General features: G+C 41.2%; 1 protein-coding gene across 4 annotated transcripts in view; it reads right to left on the bottom strand.

The window, feature by feature from the left end:
- The window catches only part of TAF4B (TATA-box binding protein associated factor 4b), a 160,115-nt gene that overhangs the window by 94,890 nt on the left and 46,684 nt on the right, over positions 1 to 18,541 (bottom strand). For 3 of the 4 annotated variants that reach the window (XM_065585403.1, XM_065585401.1, XM_065585402.1), the window contains exons 8-12: positions 17,109 to 17,244; positions 16,375 to 16,480; positions 12,662 to 12,831; positions 9,540 to 9,670; positions 120 to 245 (exon numbers count right to left, since the gene is read on the bottom strand). In XM_065585403.1, coding sequence (XP_065441475.1) covers positions 120 to 245; positions 9,540 to 9,670; positions 12,662 to 12,831; positions 16,375 to 16,480; positions 17,109 to 17,244 — 669 coding nt within the window. Of the gene's footprint in view, positions 1 to 119; positions 246 to 5,774; positions 6,374 to 9,539; positions 9,671 to 12,661; positions 12,832 to 16,374; positions 16,481 to 17,108; positions 17,245 to 18,541 lie in introns of those variants that run through there. The other variant, XM_065585405.1, reaches the window with a different exon arrangement.

Here is an 18,541-nt window from a genome sequence, read left to right as displayed (position 1 = left end):
TAGCAAAATCCGGGCTTAAGAAATTTAATGTAGAATATAACTAGACAGGCGTCATTGGATGTCTGGTGTTCAAAAGACATTTATTTTTCTCAGTGGCCAACAATAAGATGTTCTCTCACCTTGGCTGCTCGTAAAAGCATTTCTCGTTCCTCTTCATCCTTCCTCTGTTTTTCCATGTGATCCAGCTTCTCAAGAAATTTAAGTTGTGCTCTGGTGTCACTAGATATGATATACTTATTACTTTCCTGCAAAGAAATAATGATTATAAAAGCTTGACCAGCTCTAATACACTGTTAAAAACTTATCCTAGGTCAAATAAAAACATATTGGAAAGAAGCTTTTTCAAAGCTGATCATTGTAAGTACTTTCCATACGATTCTGCTTACAAGAGAATCCATCTGCATGTCTCCTCTCCAACTACAGTATGGTCCTAGAGGTCTGTCTATTCAGCTACTTAATAGCCAGCCCTCTGCCATTAGCATCCTCTATTTGACTCCCTATCCTCACTGTCTAACAAACTTCCGTTTTAGATGTGTGTGATTTGAAACTGTCAGTTTACACCTAAGGGGGGGGGGGGGGAACACACATACAAACCATTTTCTTACTAAAGAAACTTTTTTTTTTAGTCAAAATGTTATACAACTAGGATATATATGATCCATTTTTACCACTTACTTAAGAAAACCATCGTAGAGATAGGAACTATATTTCACACTGCTGGCAAAATATAATCATTTAAATATTGCAGCATTGTTTCAGCTAGTCATTCCAGATTGTGAATTAAGCCTTACTGGTATTTCCAAAGGGATGGAAGAGGGGACTACATTTTTTCCAGAACCAGCTAAAAGATATTTAGATTGAGAACCAGAGTGCACATTAGCACTGTTCATTATAGCTTTAGGAATATATTTTCACCTTGGTTGATTAACAATTCCCATTAATGCTAACGGTAATTATGGTACATTTGTGCATGAAGTTGAGTATAGGTAGAGTCCTGCAAATCCACGGATATCTGCAGATCATTTTTGCGGATTGGATGTGGATACAGTTTTTGTAACCGCGCAGAGCTCTAAGTACAGGACCCTTAGTGTACATGAGTGGTAAACACCATCATTGCTTCCCTCCTTGAGTTCTTTGAATGGAACATACTTTTACCCTTTCTAGATATAAAAAGGTAAAAAACCTGATTTAAATATGCCGGGCATGGAAGGCTAATTTTAATACTATTTTTGTTCTTATTCTTTAAATTTTATATTTAATATGCCATGTACTATCCAGAAAATATGTAGACAAGATCAAAGTGGACTTTTTCATTTGTTCTAGGTAAGTTACTTGAGTGTCTCCTTTTACTGGTGGTACCCTTTTCCATCTTATCTCAGAGAAACTGAAACCTTGAGACCTATGTAATCCTTTTCTCCCCCCTCACCACTAAGTTTTCACCAGCCCAGCCCATTCCCATGTTCATTTTTAAAAAAATACTCCTCCTACAGATCTGTTCTTGTCTTTTTGTCCCTTTCTCACATGGTTCATGGAACATTCACCCCTTCCTTCCTCAGGTTGCCCCAGCCCCTAATGTTATCCCCTGTAGCGTGTTTATGATGTAGTCTTGTTAGGCAAATATTTTGGGATTGGCTTTGTATTTTAATCATCATTGTTGTGTTACAAAATCACTTGGGGCAGGATGACGCTATACCACAATACCACATTATTTTGAATATGGTGTCTTTCAAAAGAGTACCCCCACATACTTTACAGCATGCACAATAAGTTTATGGGGCAAGGATAAACTCAAACATGTGAGCAGTCGGTGATTTAAGTTCCATCTTTAGCATTTTAGTTTACACATTCCACAGAAAGAATCCAGTGCCAAACAACAACTTAAAATGGAAAAAAGTATAAAACTAGTGGACACAAAGATATCTTAAAATTCACGACTCAACCCTCTACTAATGCAGAATTCTCAACCAACCATTGCCCCAGACCTAACCAATCCCTTTCTCTCCCCTTATCTGCAGCTTGAGCCCCTCTTCTAATTTATATTGCGGTATTGCCCCAGGAGCCCAATCAGAGGCCAGGCTCCCATTGTGTGAGGCATTCTAAAAAACCCAAGGTAACAGTTCCTGCTCCCAAAAAGCTTGCAATCTAAGTAAGAAACCCTAAAGCACACCCGTGAATCCCATCCTTCTTTGTCCTAGTCACTCAGTTTTGCTATTGCTCTAGGTCTTGCACCATTCCCCACAGGATGTGCATGATCCTGAAAGTCAGTATTGGTACAGTAGTAGAATTTGTTTTGAAGTAGCAACCTAGAATCCACCATGTTGCAATATTGCTTTGAATGGCAGGTAAGGAGGCTGTGTGAAATTAAAATGCTTAAGACCCTTTACCAGTTTGGAATATCAGACATACAACCTGAAGTTCCCAAATGCAAGATTTAAAGCTTAAGTAGTGTAGGGAATAGAGTTTTCTTACACTTCAATAGGTAACAGCATCATTCTCAACTTTCATAGAGGAAACAGGACTCCGAAATTAGGTCTCTGAAGTAAGGCAGGAACTATTTTTTCAATTGTTTAGTTTTAAAGTTCAGTTATATATGGAATATGTAAAAACCGAACATGTTAACTCAACAGATCTGCTCCCTGTGAACATTTGGCATCATAACCACTTGTTTTACAGTGATAAATCTATACACTTTACTCCTGTTCATACTGTAGAACCAATAATGCTACGTGAGAGCAAGATTCTGTTCACAGTCACGCGCCAACATAAGATTAAACTGTGCCGAGCTACACCTGTGCAATTCCAGCAAAGACACTGAGGTTGCACAGGTGTAACTGAGGGCACAATTTGGTCTGCATAATCTATTATTGCATATCACAAGCCAGAAAGCTGGATTCATATATCAGGTTGAGTTTGAATGGCTGGCAGTTCAAACAAATATCCTTTTGTTTTAAAACTGAGCATGTTTGCCCTGGAAATAATTGCAAGGCAAACACAGAACCCTCCCCAAGTGACACTCCAAGCATGTTTTCAGACTGGAACTGCACTTTAAAAATCTCATGTGTGTAAGCTTAAATTCTACAGTCCCCCCTCATTTTTTTGTGTGCAATGCATGAAGTCCTAAAAGGGCATTGGTGCAGGTTAGTCTAATATGTTGGCTAAAGTGTACATAACTCTCCAAATATTTTACCTTAATTTTGCATGTATACATAAAGTTATTTCCACATACTCTAATGAAATGTCTCTGCAGCAGCTAGATTATAGAGGATTATGAGGCATGTCTTCAGTGGGAAAATACCTGGCAGCAAGTTCAAAAGCAGGTATGTTCCCTATACGTGACTTGCTGTTTCCTTACTCAATCATGCTGTTCTGAATGGGAACTCTGACAAAAGCAGCTGTGGTTTAGTATGCCAACTCCTACCAAGAATTCCCCCCAAATTGGGGCAACAAAGAAAAACAGAGACCCCTTGAGGAGTAGATGGTTCTTTCTAGCTCAGTCCAAAAACACACCAAAAAAAGGGACCACTAAGTGGAGGGAGCATTAAACTGCTTATAATAATGGCCACCTCTGTCATTTAGGCAGAGCAGGCTGCAGAATGTTCTAACAGTAGTTATCAGTTAAAGCCCCCTTTGAAAATGGCCACCATCTCTCCTTGTTTGCAATAGGACTGAAGCTACTGTTGCTCAAGAAAGATGGTGGGCTCATATGCCATGAAACAACAGGGACACTCAGTCTGGTTGAGATGCTGGTCCCTCTCCATGGAATTCCCTGTAGTACACCATTGCATCCTTCTGCCTCTGCAAAGAGGCATGGGGAAAACTGATCACTAATCCTAAAAAAATGCTTAAGTGTAATACATGAACAAAATTTCAGTGTGTTTTAACTATATGGGAAGTTTGAAGAGTGCGTTCAGTTATTGAGATTATTGGGCACAAAAAAGGCTGATGATAGGTACTAAATTGCTTGAAGGCCCTACTTAGTTTTAACTCCTGAACAGATTAGCAAACTCGCTGAGTACATAATGGTATTTTCTGAGAAGTTACAAGTCAGCACAGTAGTTTGGGGGAGGATATATACATAAAGGTTTGAACCCTTGCTTTATGCAGAAAAACTCAACTTTATGGAGTTGCTAGTGATGTCTCCACAACACAGCCTAACTTCTCATTTGCTTTGACTGGTGTTCCACAGTGATCCATCCACAATGGCACCTAGATATGTCTCCCATACACAAAGCCCATCAACATGTAGGGAAAATTTGAACTACTCTTATGTTTCAATGCAGACAAGCCCAAGAATCTTTTGTCACTGTGTTGTCTAATTGCTTAAAACTGTTGGGACCCTTTTGAAATACCTTACAATCCTTTAATTTTGGCTAACCCGAAATTGTGTCATCTGCAAGATTTTCCAGCCTCACTATTGACAACTTCTTCCATCTCATTCAATACACTAAAAACTTCTTAGAAGACACATCTTAGATACTTTACTATTAACCTCTTTCCATGTAGAAACTGACCATTTATTCCCACTCTGTTCTCTAGCAAGTTTCTAAGCCATGACAGAATTTTACCTTGTATACCATGACTACATGAATACCTACAACAAGCTTTTGTGTCAACTATCAAAGGCTTTTTGAAAGGCAGTCATATCTACTGCTCTCCTTGAGCGATTCTGTTGATTTCCCCCAAAGAACTAATTAGGGTGGACAGGCAGGTCTACTTTTACAGAGCTTAAAGTCCATACCAATTTCTATCAGGATGGAGAATTTGGATGGAAGGAGCCTGGAACGTGCCCATACCAAAATTAAACATACTCTTTGCCTAGCAACAGGCTTACTTGGGGACATGAGCTCCTCTCATACACAGTTCATTTATTGTTTCATTTTTGTGGTCTTCCTATTGCTACAACCCATTATAAAACTGCATCATTGTATAACGTCACCCAAGAAGATAGCTGCTGAGATTGGCTAGCTCGCCCTCTTTTATTGATCTGCATTAACTACCAGTTATAACAGCTGTAACAACTTTGTATATTCATAGAGTAACTAGACTTATCTATGGATTCACACGTGTTGTAATGGCTATGCACAACAGAGCTAAAATTAAAAAGAGGTTATGGAAGCTTCAACATCACTTTCCTTACTTTTGAGAATAGGAGAACAATACAGCACATTTTAAGTCAGTTACTTTAATAAAAGACATTGAAAAAGTTGTGTCAGTGACTAGCTTACAAGATGCAGAATTTCATAGTGGACTCAAATGCAGATTTTATTGTACAGACTGTTTCTTTAGAAGGATTAGAACAAAAATACTATGCATGTTGCTCTCTGTAGTATTTACTTCTCTATCCATCAAGGGGAAGAATTATTTGCTTTTGGCTTGACTCAACTCCCAAGAGGATTTCCCCCCATTTTCACTGCTCCTATTGTACAGTATGGGTGGAAGTTATTTTAATCAAAGTGTAATCCTTGAAGAGTTACATAGTCTATCTCATATCCTGCTTTAGATACACAGATTTGAAATCTAGCTCTTTTGCACATGCAAGTTTGAATTTGTGAATGCTCACCTGGCTGGTAGAAAAATAGAGAATGTATTCCCATGTTGCAAATGAATACCTAGCCCTAGCGGAGAAGAAGGGAAGGAGAATTACACTGGGGCCACAAACCTACAGTGTTCTTTACTTTCTACGTTTGGGAATTTATCACACTTTTAAAAAACTGTATATTCCTAGTTACATTATGAAAAGAGGTAGCCCCAATTTAAAAAAAAAACATTGTAGAGGAAGTTCATACAAGAAAACACTACCTATGCAAAAACAGATGTCTGACAAAGTCTTATTTTTCAGGGCCTGCATTTTTGCTAAAGACTATTCACATGATTGTGAATTGTTATGGCCTTTGTTTTGAGGAAATGGGACATCTGATGAAGTGTTATAATCTTTCTATCTTAGCTTCTGGCAGCTCTTGATTTGACAAATCTATTGGTTTCCATTCCATTAGGACAAAGGCAGTCAGAAGTCTATGTGCCCCATTAAGACCATTGTTCAGAAATTGCCCTTTGCTGTCTTTTGTCTTTTCAGGATGCTAAAGGAATAGCTCCCCAATGTTCCTGCAAGCTTTCAGAGTCTGCTTCACCTCATTTGTGCAAAAAAGGCTTCTAATTTCCAAGTCTTTGGTTGGGATACAGAGATGTCAAACTTTGCTGACTTCCAGAGGCTCTTCTCATTAGGAGTTGGTACACTATTTTCAGATCGGATTTCGTTCCATATCATCTTTCTGGTTTGGAGCAGCATGTCCAGTAGCTTTAGACACTAATCCGTAGACTCAGCCAGGTACCTCATTTCCCATTCTCTGATAGTGCCTCTTCCATGTTTACTAATCTATAAAACGTATTTAAAAATTAAAAACTTCCTTGTGACAGTGTGCACTCACCTCCTGTGAGCACTTGCTGTCAGATGGGAGCAATTCTGTGCTCTTTCCTTTCTTTGCTGCCAGTGTCCCCTGTTGGCTATGGCCCTCAGGCAGGTCTTCAGTGGCTCAGCCCTCCAGCTAAGTCACTCAGTTAATAGTTGACTGGATGGATGAACCCCTTGTGGGGTAAAAGGTCTAACAGGGCTTGTCCCTGGGCCCTTATTCGTGTCTTTAGTCCAGTCTCTGGGCTCAGTTCTCAGCTCCTTCTGGGCTAGCGTTAGTCCATGTCTGCTCTGGTATAGAGCAGTGCCCCCAGGGCACAGGCACTGCCTTGGTACAGAGTAGTCTCCCTGGAGACTCTCTGCCTTTATCAGTTCTTATTGCCCCAGCTCTGAAGCCAGGTCACTCCTTCAAGTTCAGTCCCCTTCCAGGGTAACCAAGTCCAACAAATGGTTGGCCCTCTGCAGGGTCTTCAGCCCTGTCCATGAGCCCTTTAAATTCCTGTGCTTAAGCTTCTAAACTAAACTTAAAAAGCAACAGAGGGTCCTGTGGCACCTTTGAGACTAACAGAAATATTGGGAGCATAAGCTTTCGTGGGTAAGAACCTCACTTCTTCGGCATCTGAAGAAGTGAGGTTCTTACCCACGAAAGCTTATGCTCCCAATACTTCTGTTAGTCTCAAAGGTGCCACAGGACCCTCTGTTGCTTTTTACAGATTCAGACTAACACGGCTACCCCTCTGATACTAAACTAAACTTGTCTCCTTTTTATGGCTTTGGTCACTTTGCATGTGGAGGGGGGGAGACACGGACCTGTCCACTACTCCGGATCCCAAACCAGGAACCGTATAAATAGAAGACGTGTGGTTTTCTTTAATAGCTGCTACTGCATTCCATAGGCCTTTAACCATGTAGCCCCTTCCTCTTCACCCTTACCTCAGGGCTGAAGTTCTCAACTCTTCTACTTCCTCACTGAATGCCAATGTCACCAACAACCAGTCAGGAGCACCCCTCCGGTACCAGCCAAAAACAACTAGCTCAAACCCTGCAGTTCCATTCAGCTGAGCTTGCTGTGCTATGATTGGCTGCTTCCCTGCAGCCTTTCTAGCCTAGGGTGACCAGACATCCCAATTTTATCGGGACTGTCCCAATGTTTACTTGTTTGTCCCGCATCCCCACCGATGTTTGGTGGGGACGCGAATTGTCCCGATATTTTGCCCTCCCACACACAGACGGAGGGGGATCACGCTCCCCCGCCTCTTCCCCAAGCACACCGCATTCCTCCTTCCTCCTCCCTCCCAGGCTTGCACTAATCAGCTGTATGGCGGCGCAAGTGTGGAGGGAGGTGGGAGAAGCAGGACACGGCAGCCCGCTCAGGGGAGGTAGAGCGGAGGCGAGCTGGTGTGGGGGAGCAGGGCGTGGAGCTGCGGGTGGGCGCTCCGCCCCCACCAATTTTTCCTATGCTCCGACGGCTCTTGGGGTTTTTTTTTTTGCTTTTGTTTTTGTTTCCTCTGCCGCTGGCACCCCTCCCCCCCGCTTCCCGATATTTCACATCTCTCATCTGGTCACCCTATTCTAGCCAAGCCTGGAGGACCCACCTTCACCGCTCCTTTCCTGGGACAGGGCATGAGGTCTCAAAGGCATGGTACACCAGGTCACACTCCTGTTAGTTTCGCTAGTTATTAACTTTCTTCCCACATGCAGCTTCATTTGTAAACAATTCTATCAATTTGGCAACCACATAAATGGCAGGATCCTAGCAGTGCAAGGGTGTTTTCAGTGGTTTTAATCTGAAATGTGTCTAAAAATAGTATTGGAGGATCTACGTTTGTGGTCTTTCAATTACTTCCTTATGAAGTACCGTATATACTTGTTCATAAGCCAAATTTTTTTTAGTAAAAAGGGGAAGCACCAGAGAAGGGGGTCGGCTTATGAACGGGTAAGGAGAGGGAGAGATGGGACACAGCCCTTCCTCCCAACAGCGGGAGCAAGGAGAGGCAGCACTGCCAGCAGAGACAGAAGGGAAGAGGCAGGGCGAGAGCCTCTCTGCTTCTGGCCATGCTGTTCTCCCCCCAGCCTCCGAAGCAGCTGCAGCTGTGCCACTCGGCCCCGCCCCCCAGAGCAGGCTGCGGCCGCGCTGCCCAGCCCTCTGGAACAGGCTGCGGCCACGCTGCCCAGCCTGCCAGAGCAGCTCCAGCCAGGTCAGAGACATCCTCCCCTGGCCCACCCCAGATAAGGTGGGAAGGGATGGGATGGGGAGAGTGAGGGGGGTCCCGGGCTAGGGGTGGGGTCATGCGGGGGGTGGTCACAAGGGTTACTCCCCTGACTCCCAGCTTCTCCCCTCAAAAAAATTTCCCCACCAGTTGCTGTCCCAGCCCATCAGGGTAAGCAGCTGGCGCGCCGGGACACTTTATTTACTTAGGTTTACCTCCATGCCTGCGGACGCTCGAGGTAAACAAACCGTCTCAGCCCCCCCAGCGGCTTATCCTGATGGCCTGGGAGCCAAAGTTTGCTGACCCCTGAATTATAGGGTCGGCTTATGAACAGGTTATAAAAATTTTGCATTTTTACTTATCCATCTTGGGGGGTCGGCTTATAAACGAACCGGCTTATGATCAAGTCTATACGGTAAGTCCAATTTACAAGTAACTGCCAGCCCTTCAAACAAGCTGAGATCAGAAAGGCAAGCTCTGTTCTTTCAAGCTCATGCATCACTACCAGCAATGAAAGTTCTACAGGCAATTCAACCCTGCTTTACGGCTGTGCAAGTGTTAGCGCCACTGAAGTCAATGCAGACCAAGTAGCCATGTGAAAAGCATTTCGTTTTTAGAAATGGTACAATGGTAAAGTGCCATGAGAAAGGTCCTTGAATGAAACATTTCATGGAAATGGTAATTTTAAACTAGGGTTTTTTTTTGTTTATCTGTATTTTAACTTTTAGTGCACATAGCAAAGATGTCAAAAGAGAAACATCAGGATTAGTTGTAAGCCACCATTAACAGTAGCAAGCCTGGAAAATAGTCTTGGGCCAGATTAAAAACTTACAGCATGTGTGTGTTTGTATGGAGAGAAAGTTTACCTTTAAGGCTGCAAAAGAGGACAAACTTTAATGCAAAACTTGCTTAATTTCTTTTACCTTATAGGTTGTCATTCGATGCTGAGCAATTACAGTCAGTTTTTCTAGGAGCCCTCGTAATCTCTCCTGTGTAGCATGGGAGATCAAGTTCACAACATCAGAGTTAGGTTCCATAATGTCATGCCTTTTACCTGTGGAAGCAGAGAAAATCCATTACGTGTTTTAGGAGTAGCTGATAATTGAAATAATTAGCACAGCAGGTATTCTGTTCCCCCTGGAAGTCATACCCATTACGAATAAAGGTTTGGAGATTATGATTTTCCTGGTAAAGTCACAACTTCAAAGATCTTAGACATTACATTAATAAAACTTAGCCTGGAGCTTCAGAAAATATAGACATTGTTTCACTTAGCCTCTAGAATCATTCTCCTTGCAAGGTCATTTATAGGACAAAGTTAATAAGAACACAAATCAAGCCTTATGTTCGGGGGGGAGAAATAGTAGCTGTAGAAATTAGTGCCATATTCTGTTAATTTCAGTAATTAAAAAAATAGAGAATTACATTTTGCCCTGTTAGACACTGCTTGTTAACAACTCATGACATTTATTTCAATGATGTTTTTTGCAATGTACTCCAGGCGTAAGAGCCTCCTCTCATCTACCTCTGACCAAACAGTATATACCAAATGAACCTAGGATTCCCTAGGTACTAACTTGGGAAATATATATCTAGTCCAATTGGGGTCATAATGCCATCACCTCTGACCTGTTCTCTCGGGTTGCCACTCCTCTCCCTGTTCCCTGATGAGCCCTACTGCCTATCTCCATATTTCAACAGCTGATATCGAAAAGAGAGACCGCTTTGAGCAAAGCTGCTTGAGCCGTACACCCGAAGCTAAGTGTCACCTCTGCAACCAGTTGCAGATAGCCAAAGAAGTATTCCCGTGGTTGACACAATATGTCAGCACATCTACACATAGGTACCTGGACAACCCTGACTTCTTTTTAAACAGACAGCACAGTTTAACTACTGATAACCAATGCTGATATCAGTAAAAACAACGAGGAGTCCTTGTGGCACCTTAGAGACTAACCAATGTATTTGGGCATAAGCTTCCATGGGCTACAGCCCACTTCATCAGATGCATAAAGTGAAAAATACAGGAGCAGGTATAAATACATGAAAGGATGGGGGTTGCTTTACCAAGTGTGAGGTCAGTCTAACAAGATAAATCAATTAACAGCAGGATACCAAGGGAGGAAAAATAACTTTTGAAGTGGTAAGAGAGTGGCCCATTACAGACAGTTGACAAGGTGGTGAGAGTAACAGTAGGGAGAAATTAGTAATGGGGAAATTAAGTTTAGGTTTTGTAATGACCCAACCACTCCCAGTCTAGTCAGGCCTAATCTGATGGTATCCAGTTTACAAATTAATTCCAGTTCTGCAGTTTCATGTTGGAGTGTTTTTGAAGTTTTTGTTGTTGAAGAATTGCCACTTTTAAGTCTGTTATTGAGTGACCAGAGAGACTGAAGTGTTCTCCTACTGGTTTTTGAATGTTATGATTCCTGATGTCAGATTTGTGTCCAACCTATTCTGAAGGACAATCCCTCACTCTCACAGCCCTACAGACAGCCCCCCCCCAACCTGAAACAAATACTCACCAGCAACTACACACCACACAACAAAAACACCAACTCAGGAACCAAACCCTGTTACAAACCCCGGTGCCAACTCTATTCACATATCTATTCAAGGGACACCATCATAGGACCTAACCACATCAGCCACACCATCCCGGGCTCGTTCACCTGCACATCTACCAATGTGATATACGCCATCATGTGCCAGCAATGCCCCTCTGCCATGTACATTGGCCAAACTGGACAGTCCCTCCGCAAAAGAATAAATGGACACAAATCTAATATCAGGAATCATAACATTCAAAAACCAGTAGGAGAACACTTCAATCTCTCTGGTCACTCAATAACAAACCTAAAAGTGGCAATTCTTCAACAAAAAAACTTCAGGATTAGGACCTCATTCTGCTAGGTGCTGTACAAATGTGCGCTCTCTGAAGCAAACAATCTAACACAGGTTACGTCTACACTACGCAACTCCAGCTATGTGAATAATGTAGCTGGAGTCGAAGTATCTTAGGTTGAGTTACCGTGGGTCTACACCATGGGGGGTCGACGGAGGTCAACTGGAGAGCGATCTGCTGTCAATTTGGCGAGTCCTCACTAGACCCGCTAAATTGACCGCAGGTGGATCAATCTCAGAGTCGATCCCGGCTGTATTGTAGACATAGGCTGAGGTTGGGGGAAGAGACACAATCAAGTTTTTAAATATATGCACTCTTGGTATACGCTCCCAATATTATTCATAAATACATAAATAAAAATACATACTTAAGATATAGTCTTGCCCCAACTGCCCTCAGTCCCGCTCTTTAAAATGTGAGCCGAGTTCTTGCAGGCGTTGAAGCAAAAATGGTCTGAGGAAGAGGTCTCAAGGGAAAGCAGTAGTTTTTAGCATCAATGCATGCCAACAAGATTGCTATTCCTGAAACATCTTTCAAGATTATCAAGGGCCCTGAAGACACTGAAAAAGGAGTATGTTGGAATGTCACCTTCCTACTAAACAGATCTGTTTCCTGTGTATAAGCCAGTATGGGTTTACTTCTGATCATATGAGCAGAATCTGTAACACTTGTGTAAGTAGTACATATTTAATAGTGAGATTTCAGAGCTTGAGAGCTGTCACTGGGTTGGGGGAAGGAAGGCAATTATTCATACTTTCCTATGTTACGGGCTGCATCGGTAGAAAGCTGACTAACCAACATCCCGTTCCAATATGCCTGTGGGTAACAGATACTGTGCGGTACCTATTACAGTTCACAATCATAATTAAAAAGGTTCACACCTTCTGTTCATACCTTTGCTGCTGTTGGAGCATTTCTTCTTTGGTTTATTTTTAAAACCCACCCAAAAATGTTTAGGACAGATTTCCTGATTAGAAGTTCAAATAAAGAAGTATAGCTGTCTTGTTTTCCAGACTAAACAGAGATTTATGAACTCAGTATGAGATTACAATACATTCTAATTTCATTTTTTAAAAGTGTGAAAATTGTTCGATGCAATCATTGAGCCCAGAATGCCAATTACGGATGCTTTGGTCTCACCTATGTCTAAGATCTTCTTTTGCAAAGCCTCTGAGGAGAGAAATGGCTCATCTGCACAAGATCGGATCAGTGTACCGACCACTTCAGAATTTGTTGCCAAGATGCATGCATTCTCTTCACTTAGGTTGACTCCAGCCATAGAAGTCACATCATTGATGTCATCTTCGTCTCTACCAGAAAGAAAGCCAATTGTTATTTTGTTCTTTCCATCACATCCTGAAAGAGCCTTTTGTATTGGTGTATTTATATACAAGTGTAAACTACCTGTATATAATCATCCCTATGCATCAGTGGGCAAACAGTCTACTACAGAACACCTTTGGAATGGAGATTGTTCGTAACACTGAACAAAACATTACTGATTGTTCTTTCAAAAGTTTACAACTGAACATTGACTTAATACAGCTTTGAAACTGTACTATGAAGAAGAAAAATGCTGCTTTTAACTATCTGAATTTAAATGAAAGAAGCACAGAAACTTTCCTTACCTTGTCAAAAAAATTTTTTAAACTTCCCCTTTTTTTAGTTTACATTTAACATGGTACTGTATTTACTTTTTTTTGTCTCTGCTGCTGCCTGATTGCATACTTTGGATTCCAAATGAGGTCTGTGATTGACTGGGCAGTTCATAACTCTGGTGTTCGTAACTCTGAAGTTCTACTGTATCTTCAGTATTCAGTGCAGTTTTTGCCCCTTTCCATTTGTCTACTTTTCCAGCTAGGCAGTTTCTACATAATTTGTTTAGGGAAAAGGAGGCTAACAGATACTCAAACCCGTTTAATTTATTCTTAAGCAGCTGACAGACTTGTACTCCAATTCAATGTAATTAAGAAAAGGGCTAAAGCCCAGGATTATCAGAACAGTTAGTTTAAAACTAAAGTCACCACTGACGTTTCCTCCCTCTACTCACCAGTAGCTGTTGAGTAATTTCAAGAGTGTATTCATAATGTATTAGCAGAATAGAATTCTTAATCTTTCAGGAAATGTGCAAATTAGGCCTTCAATGCCTGGTAATTGAGTGCTAATTGATCTTCACAAGTACACTCCAATTCCCCTCTTCCTAATGACCACAGAATCTTTGGCTGCTGTGATCCCACTGTGGTATAATTACAGCTACCACCATGGACCAGCCTGTAAAGGGGGTTATGTAGTCAGTGTACCTATTAATACAGCATACACATTAAGCCACCAGAGGACTTAACAGAAGTTCATGCTGAAATTTGGTGCTTAGATCCTTCAAGGATGGGTTCTAAAGAAAAACTTGCATCTCTGGTAACATTTCATACTACTTAGTCCAAATGACACTTTTTCTCATCTAACTTGTAGTTCAGTGCTCAAGTAAGGGACTGACAGAATATTTGGCTAAATTATAACATGGTTTTCCTCATGTAGTGTAGCTCTACTGATGTATCCATTTCTCTAAATAGCCCTGCCAATTACTAGTTTCTATGATACATTCCATTAATATATTTCAAGTAGGGCACTATGTAATGAACTCCAGTTGAAAGTTAAAGGCACTCACACAATATAGCTATCAGAAGTTAGATTCTGGCTATCACCCTGAAGTATTTTCAAGTTATTCCATGTAGTGGTCGAACTGGAAGACTTGGCATGACAACATCTATATATAAAAAAAACAGCAATACTTTTCCACAGTAATTTCTCTTAACCCTTTTATACTAGGTATTGTGTTGAATCCCTGAGAAACAGCCCTTTTACTGGTCAGAAGTACATGGCTAAAGATGTTATCAGTCCACCAGTACATTGGCAAAAAAAATTACACATACATGCTGTTCTCTGCTTATCTCTACTTGAAGTTGAGATTCTCACAACATTTGTTAAAAGGGAAATGAAAGTCATGCAATGTAGATGTACTTCACTGTGTGAACTTGAATATATTAGACAAAAAGTGAGTCTCTGGCACCCTCTGGTGTTTGACTATGCCTGTTTTCCTCTTATTCAATCTTTTATTTACTCTATTTTACTGAAGGCTAGAAAGGAACACTTAAATCTATCCTACATTATACTGACCCTGGGCTACTAATCGAAATAAGCATATGGCCTTTAAATTCTACCAAGGTGAGACTGATAAGCTTGGTAGAGAGAAAGAAGCAACCTGAAGAGTGAGCAAGAATTCTACGAGCACTCTTAGATGTCAGAGTGAGACCAACAAATGCAAACAGCTGCCAGCAATGCATTCTGTGAAGGCCCCTCAACAGTGGTTTCTTGCTCCTATCCTTTGTCTGATAGGGTCCAAATCTGTTAGCCTTTCAGACAAGTGTCAAGGCCCATCTTTTCACACAAGTATTTGGGGAGGACTGTCTATTTGTGCAGTGGTCTATGGTTAATATAGTTACAAATACCTATAGAGCCATTTATATTTTATATATATATTTCAATTCTGTAAGAGCTTTTTAGTGCAGGGATGATAACGTAACAGGAAAAACGAAAAGGGAAGGGCCAACATTAGAAGTGGAGATGATTTCAATTGTTAAAGAAATATTTCTCGGGTGTTTTCTTGAAAAATGTGCGCAGTAGTTCCAGGGCACTCAACTGTTCCATGGCATCTATTGTAAAAACAGGGGCCATTGGCATATACTGTATACTCATGATTTTCTGAAATCCTATTATCTAAACCCCCACATTATCTGAATCCCAGCACGCGGAACAAAGAAGGTGTTCGGATAATAGAGCAGACACCCTCGGCCATGGGGGAGGCCACCCTGACATTGAATGGCTCTCATGGCAGCGTGAGGAGCCCCCTGAAGACCTGCTGTCATGGGAGGGAGCAGGGCTGTCCCTGCACTGCCACCAAGCTAACGACATCTGATCCCTGCAGGCACAAGATGCAGGCAAGGCTGCAGGGTCCCAGCAGGGCAGAGGAGAGTCCTAGCCATGGGTCTCTGCTCTGCAGCCAGGACCCACAGGCTCTCCCCAGCACCTTGCACCTGCAAAAATTGAGAGGGCAGGAATGGCAGCATAGGAAGCCCTCTGCAGCCCCTAGGTTCAAGTCCGATTTAAGTGGGAAGTGGAACTGCTTTTGGTAGTCTCCGTCTCCACTTCTGTTCCAATATTGATTTTCAAGAAGAAAATTGATTTTGTAGTTCTGAAATTTAATGGGTTACTGGGACTAAACTCTAAGAATTCTAGTGATCTAAAGGGCCAGGTACTTTGCTGGAGACTTTTACCTCTAACTAAAAGGAGCAAATATCTAAGAGGAGGTAATAAGAGATTCCTTAAAAGCTCCCAGCTGTATTAGGAGGTTACCAGTGCAGCCCAAATTACAGTTCAATGGTATCTGGCTATTTGGACTGAGCAGAGGTCATTTTCAGTTTAACCCCAACTATCTGACAAAAGATAACAGTGCGATAAGCTACTTAATGCTCATCTCATACGGCAAAGCATTGACATGCCTCCTCACTATAAAAGCATCATCATTAATACACAAAGTTATAAGGCCAACACTGTGATAAATAGAATGCTGATAAAAATCCAGACCCAACAGTACAATTCCCATACAATTAATCCAAGTCTCTCAATTTTCAGGTCAATGTTTTTAGGTTCTTCCCCCCACTGCATCATTAAGAGATCCATCAGAAGCCTCTAAATTATTTATTGCGGCATCATTCCCCGTATCTATACTGCTGTCTGTTCCTTTTGTTGAAGTCTTGTTTCCTTCAGCCACACAAACTTCCGACTTTGTTTATTTTTACCTGAAGGTTGTTGTTCCATTCTCTTTTATTTTATTTTTCTGAACAGGAGATGCTTGAAGCGACAGAATTTTGTTTCCTGGCAGTGTAATTTGTTTCAGAAAGGAACCTAAAAAAACATCAACATGCCACAATGAAAATCCAAGAAAGATGACTGCTTATTCAGTACATATTCTAAACAAAAGTCTTTGTTGCAGGCTGAAGAACCAATTATATCCATTTGGAAACCAGACACTCACAAGTACTATGTTCTACATATTTTGCAAGGCTAACAAATTAAATATTCCCCCACCCCTAATGAAACGGTGTTTCGCCATCTTATTGCTAACCTATGTAGTGTCACATATCCCACTGCGGGAATGAGCTGAGACAAAACTAAAACCAAAATTTACTAGTATCAGCAGAAGTCTCACTTAATATAATGAAGCACCAAAAAGAGTTTATAGAAGCAGCATCAATTTGCTGGAATGAGCATACTTCGAGTACTCAAAATAGTAAAACTACCTATCTTTTAAGTGAAATGATTTCTCAACAGGCAAGGTGATGGATAGAGTACGCCCAAGGCTCTGAGTATACAGTTCCAAGCAACTTCGAAAGACACCCATATAATTTTACCATAATTGACTGGTTTGAATACACTATTTCCCTTGCCCCTCTAATGTTACAATGAAGCATTTTCCCACCTTCCTGTTTAAAAGAAAACAAAAAACCCCAAAAATGCAGAAGTCCATCCCTACCTGCAGGAAACTGGTTAGTCTGAATTAGTGCATTTAATGGCATCCTTTTTTCGCCAGGTTTCTGGAGAGTCAGTGTTGCTGTTTGTGGAAGCGTGGCCACTTGTTTAACAATGCCTCCTGATGGCTGCTGGACTACCTGGAAACAGTATATCCAATATCAAACATGGAAAGAGCTAAATATAGAGAGACATGAATCCTATCAAAATGCTCATTCAACCAAAACTGCTCGGGGACATGCATGCATGTCTAGCTTTCACTTTAAGAAATACATCATACTCATGAAAGTTCAAATATATTTTTTGTCTTGACAGGACAAGTAAGCCTACCAGTTGTTCAAATTTGTAGTTAGCAACACTGACTTGTTTGGAGTGTTAAAACTGTTTGGACAACAGACATCTCACCCCTAGTCATGTTGCCTATTTTCAATGGCTGTATCAGAACAGTTTCTTAATACCATATAATTCATTGCACCAAAGGCCTTAACTCTTTGATAAATGAAATTGGCATTAAGGGCTATCAATAGAAGATTGAACTTGTTGCTATATGGATTCAAACTAACACACGATTCAAAAGAAAGCCAGCATTTTTAAATTCACAGACAATGCGTTTCATAACTAGTTCTTAAATTGTCTTTATACATATAGATAGCGGAAGACACTATGCATCTACGAAAGTGTTAGTACAGATGAAATTTGAAAACAATTTTTTTTCCTGCATAAACTAGTTTTTAATACATTAGAGAACCCCTCAAGTCCATACTTCTGCTGTGACTGACAAGCACTATCCAGCAACACTTGCATTGCATGCATTGGAGTTTATACAAGATAAAGAGCAGAAAATCATAAGCACCTCTTGGGCGTGCTGCAACAACAGTAGTAAAGGAGAGTTGTGTTGTACCAAATTGGTCTGACCCAGTATGGCAATTCTTATGTTCAAATAGATTGTTTTGGTTCGCTTTTCAGGGGCATTTTTGTTAGACGGGTATTTAAATAAAACCTGGTTAGCGTGATTTTGATGCTACATTGACAGCACCTGCATGAGACTTCACTTTTCAAAGCCACATACAAACATTTTCCAGACGCATCACTGTTTCCTCTCACTCAGAGCAGCTGATGAAGTCTGACATAAGCAAGCAAAAGTTTTATTAGTTACTCTGCGAACGTAGCTTTCCTTGCCAATGGAATCTGGCTTGCAGCTTCTAATCTAGATCTTTGCAGATGATATGGAATAGAAGTGATTTTTTTTTTTAAAAAACAAAAAAGTCCAAGAACAAATTGTAAGATTTTTCCACCAAGACACAGACAGTACGTCCACACTGCAGCTGCGAGCGAGTGTCCCAGCACAGGCAGACTGACTCATGCTAGCAGGGCCAGAGCTAGCACACTAAAAATTGCAAGGTGGACATTGGAGCTCAGACGGAAGAGTGGGCTCTC

This window comes from Chrysemys picta, chromosome 2 (genome assembly GCF_011386835.1).
Source record: "Chrysemys picta bellii isolate R12L10 chromosome 2, ASM1138683v2, whole genome shotgun sequence".
NCBI classification, from domain to species: Eukaryota; Metazoa; Chordata; order Testudines; family Emydidae; genus Chrysemys; species Chrysemys picta.
The sequence above is the reverse complement of the archived record's forward strand: the minus strand, read 5'-3'. Positions and strand labels throughout refer to the sequence as shown.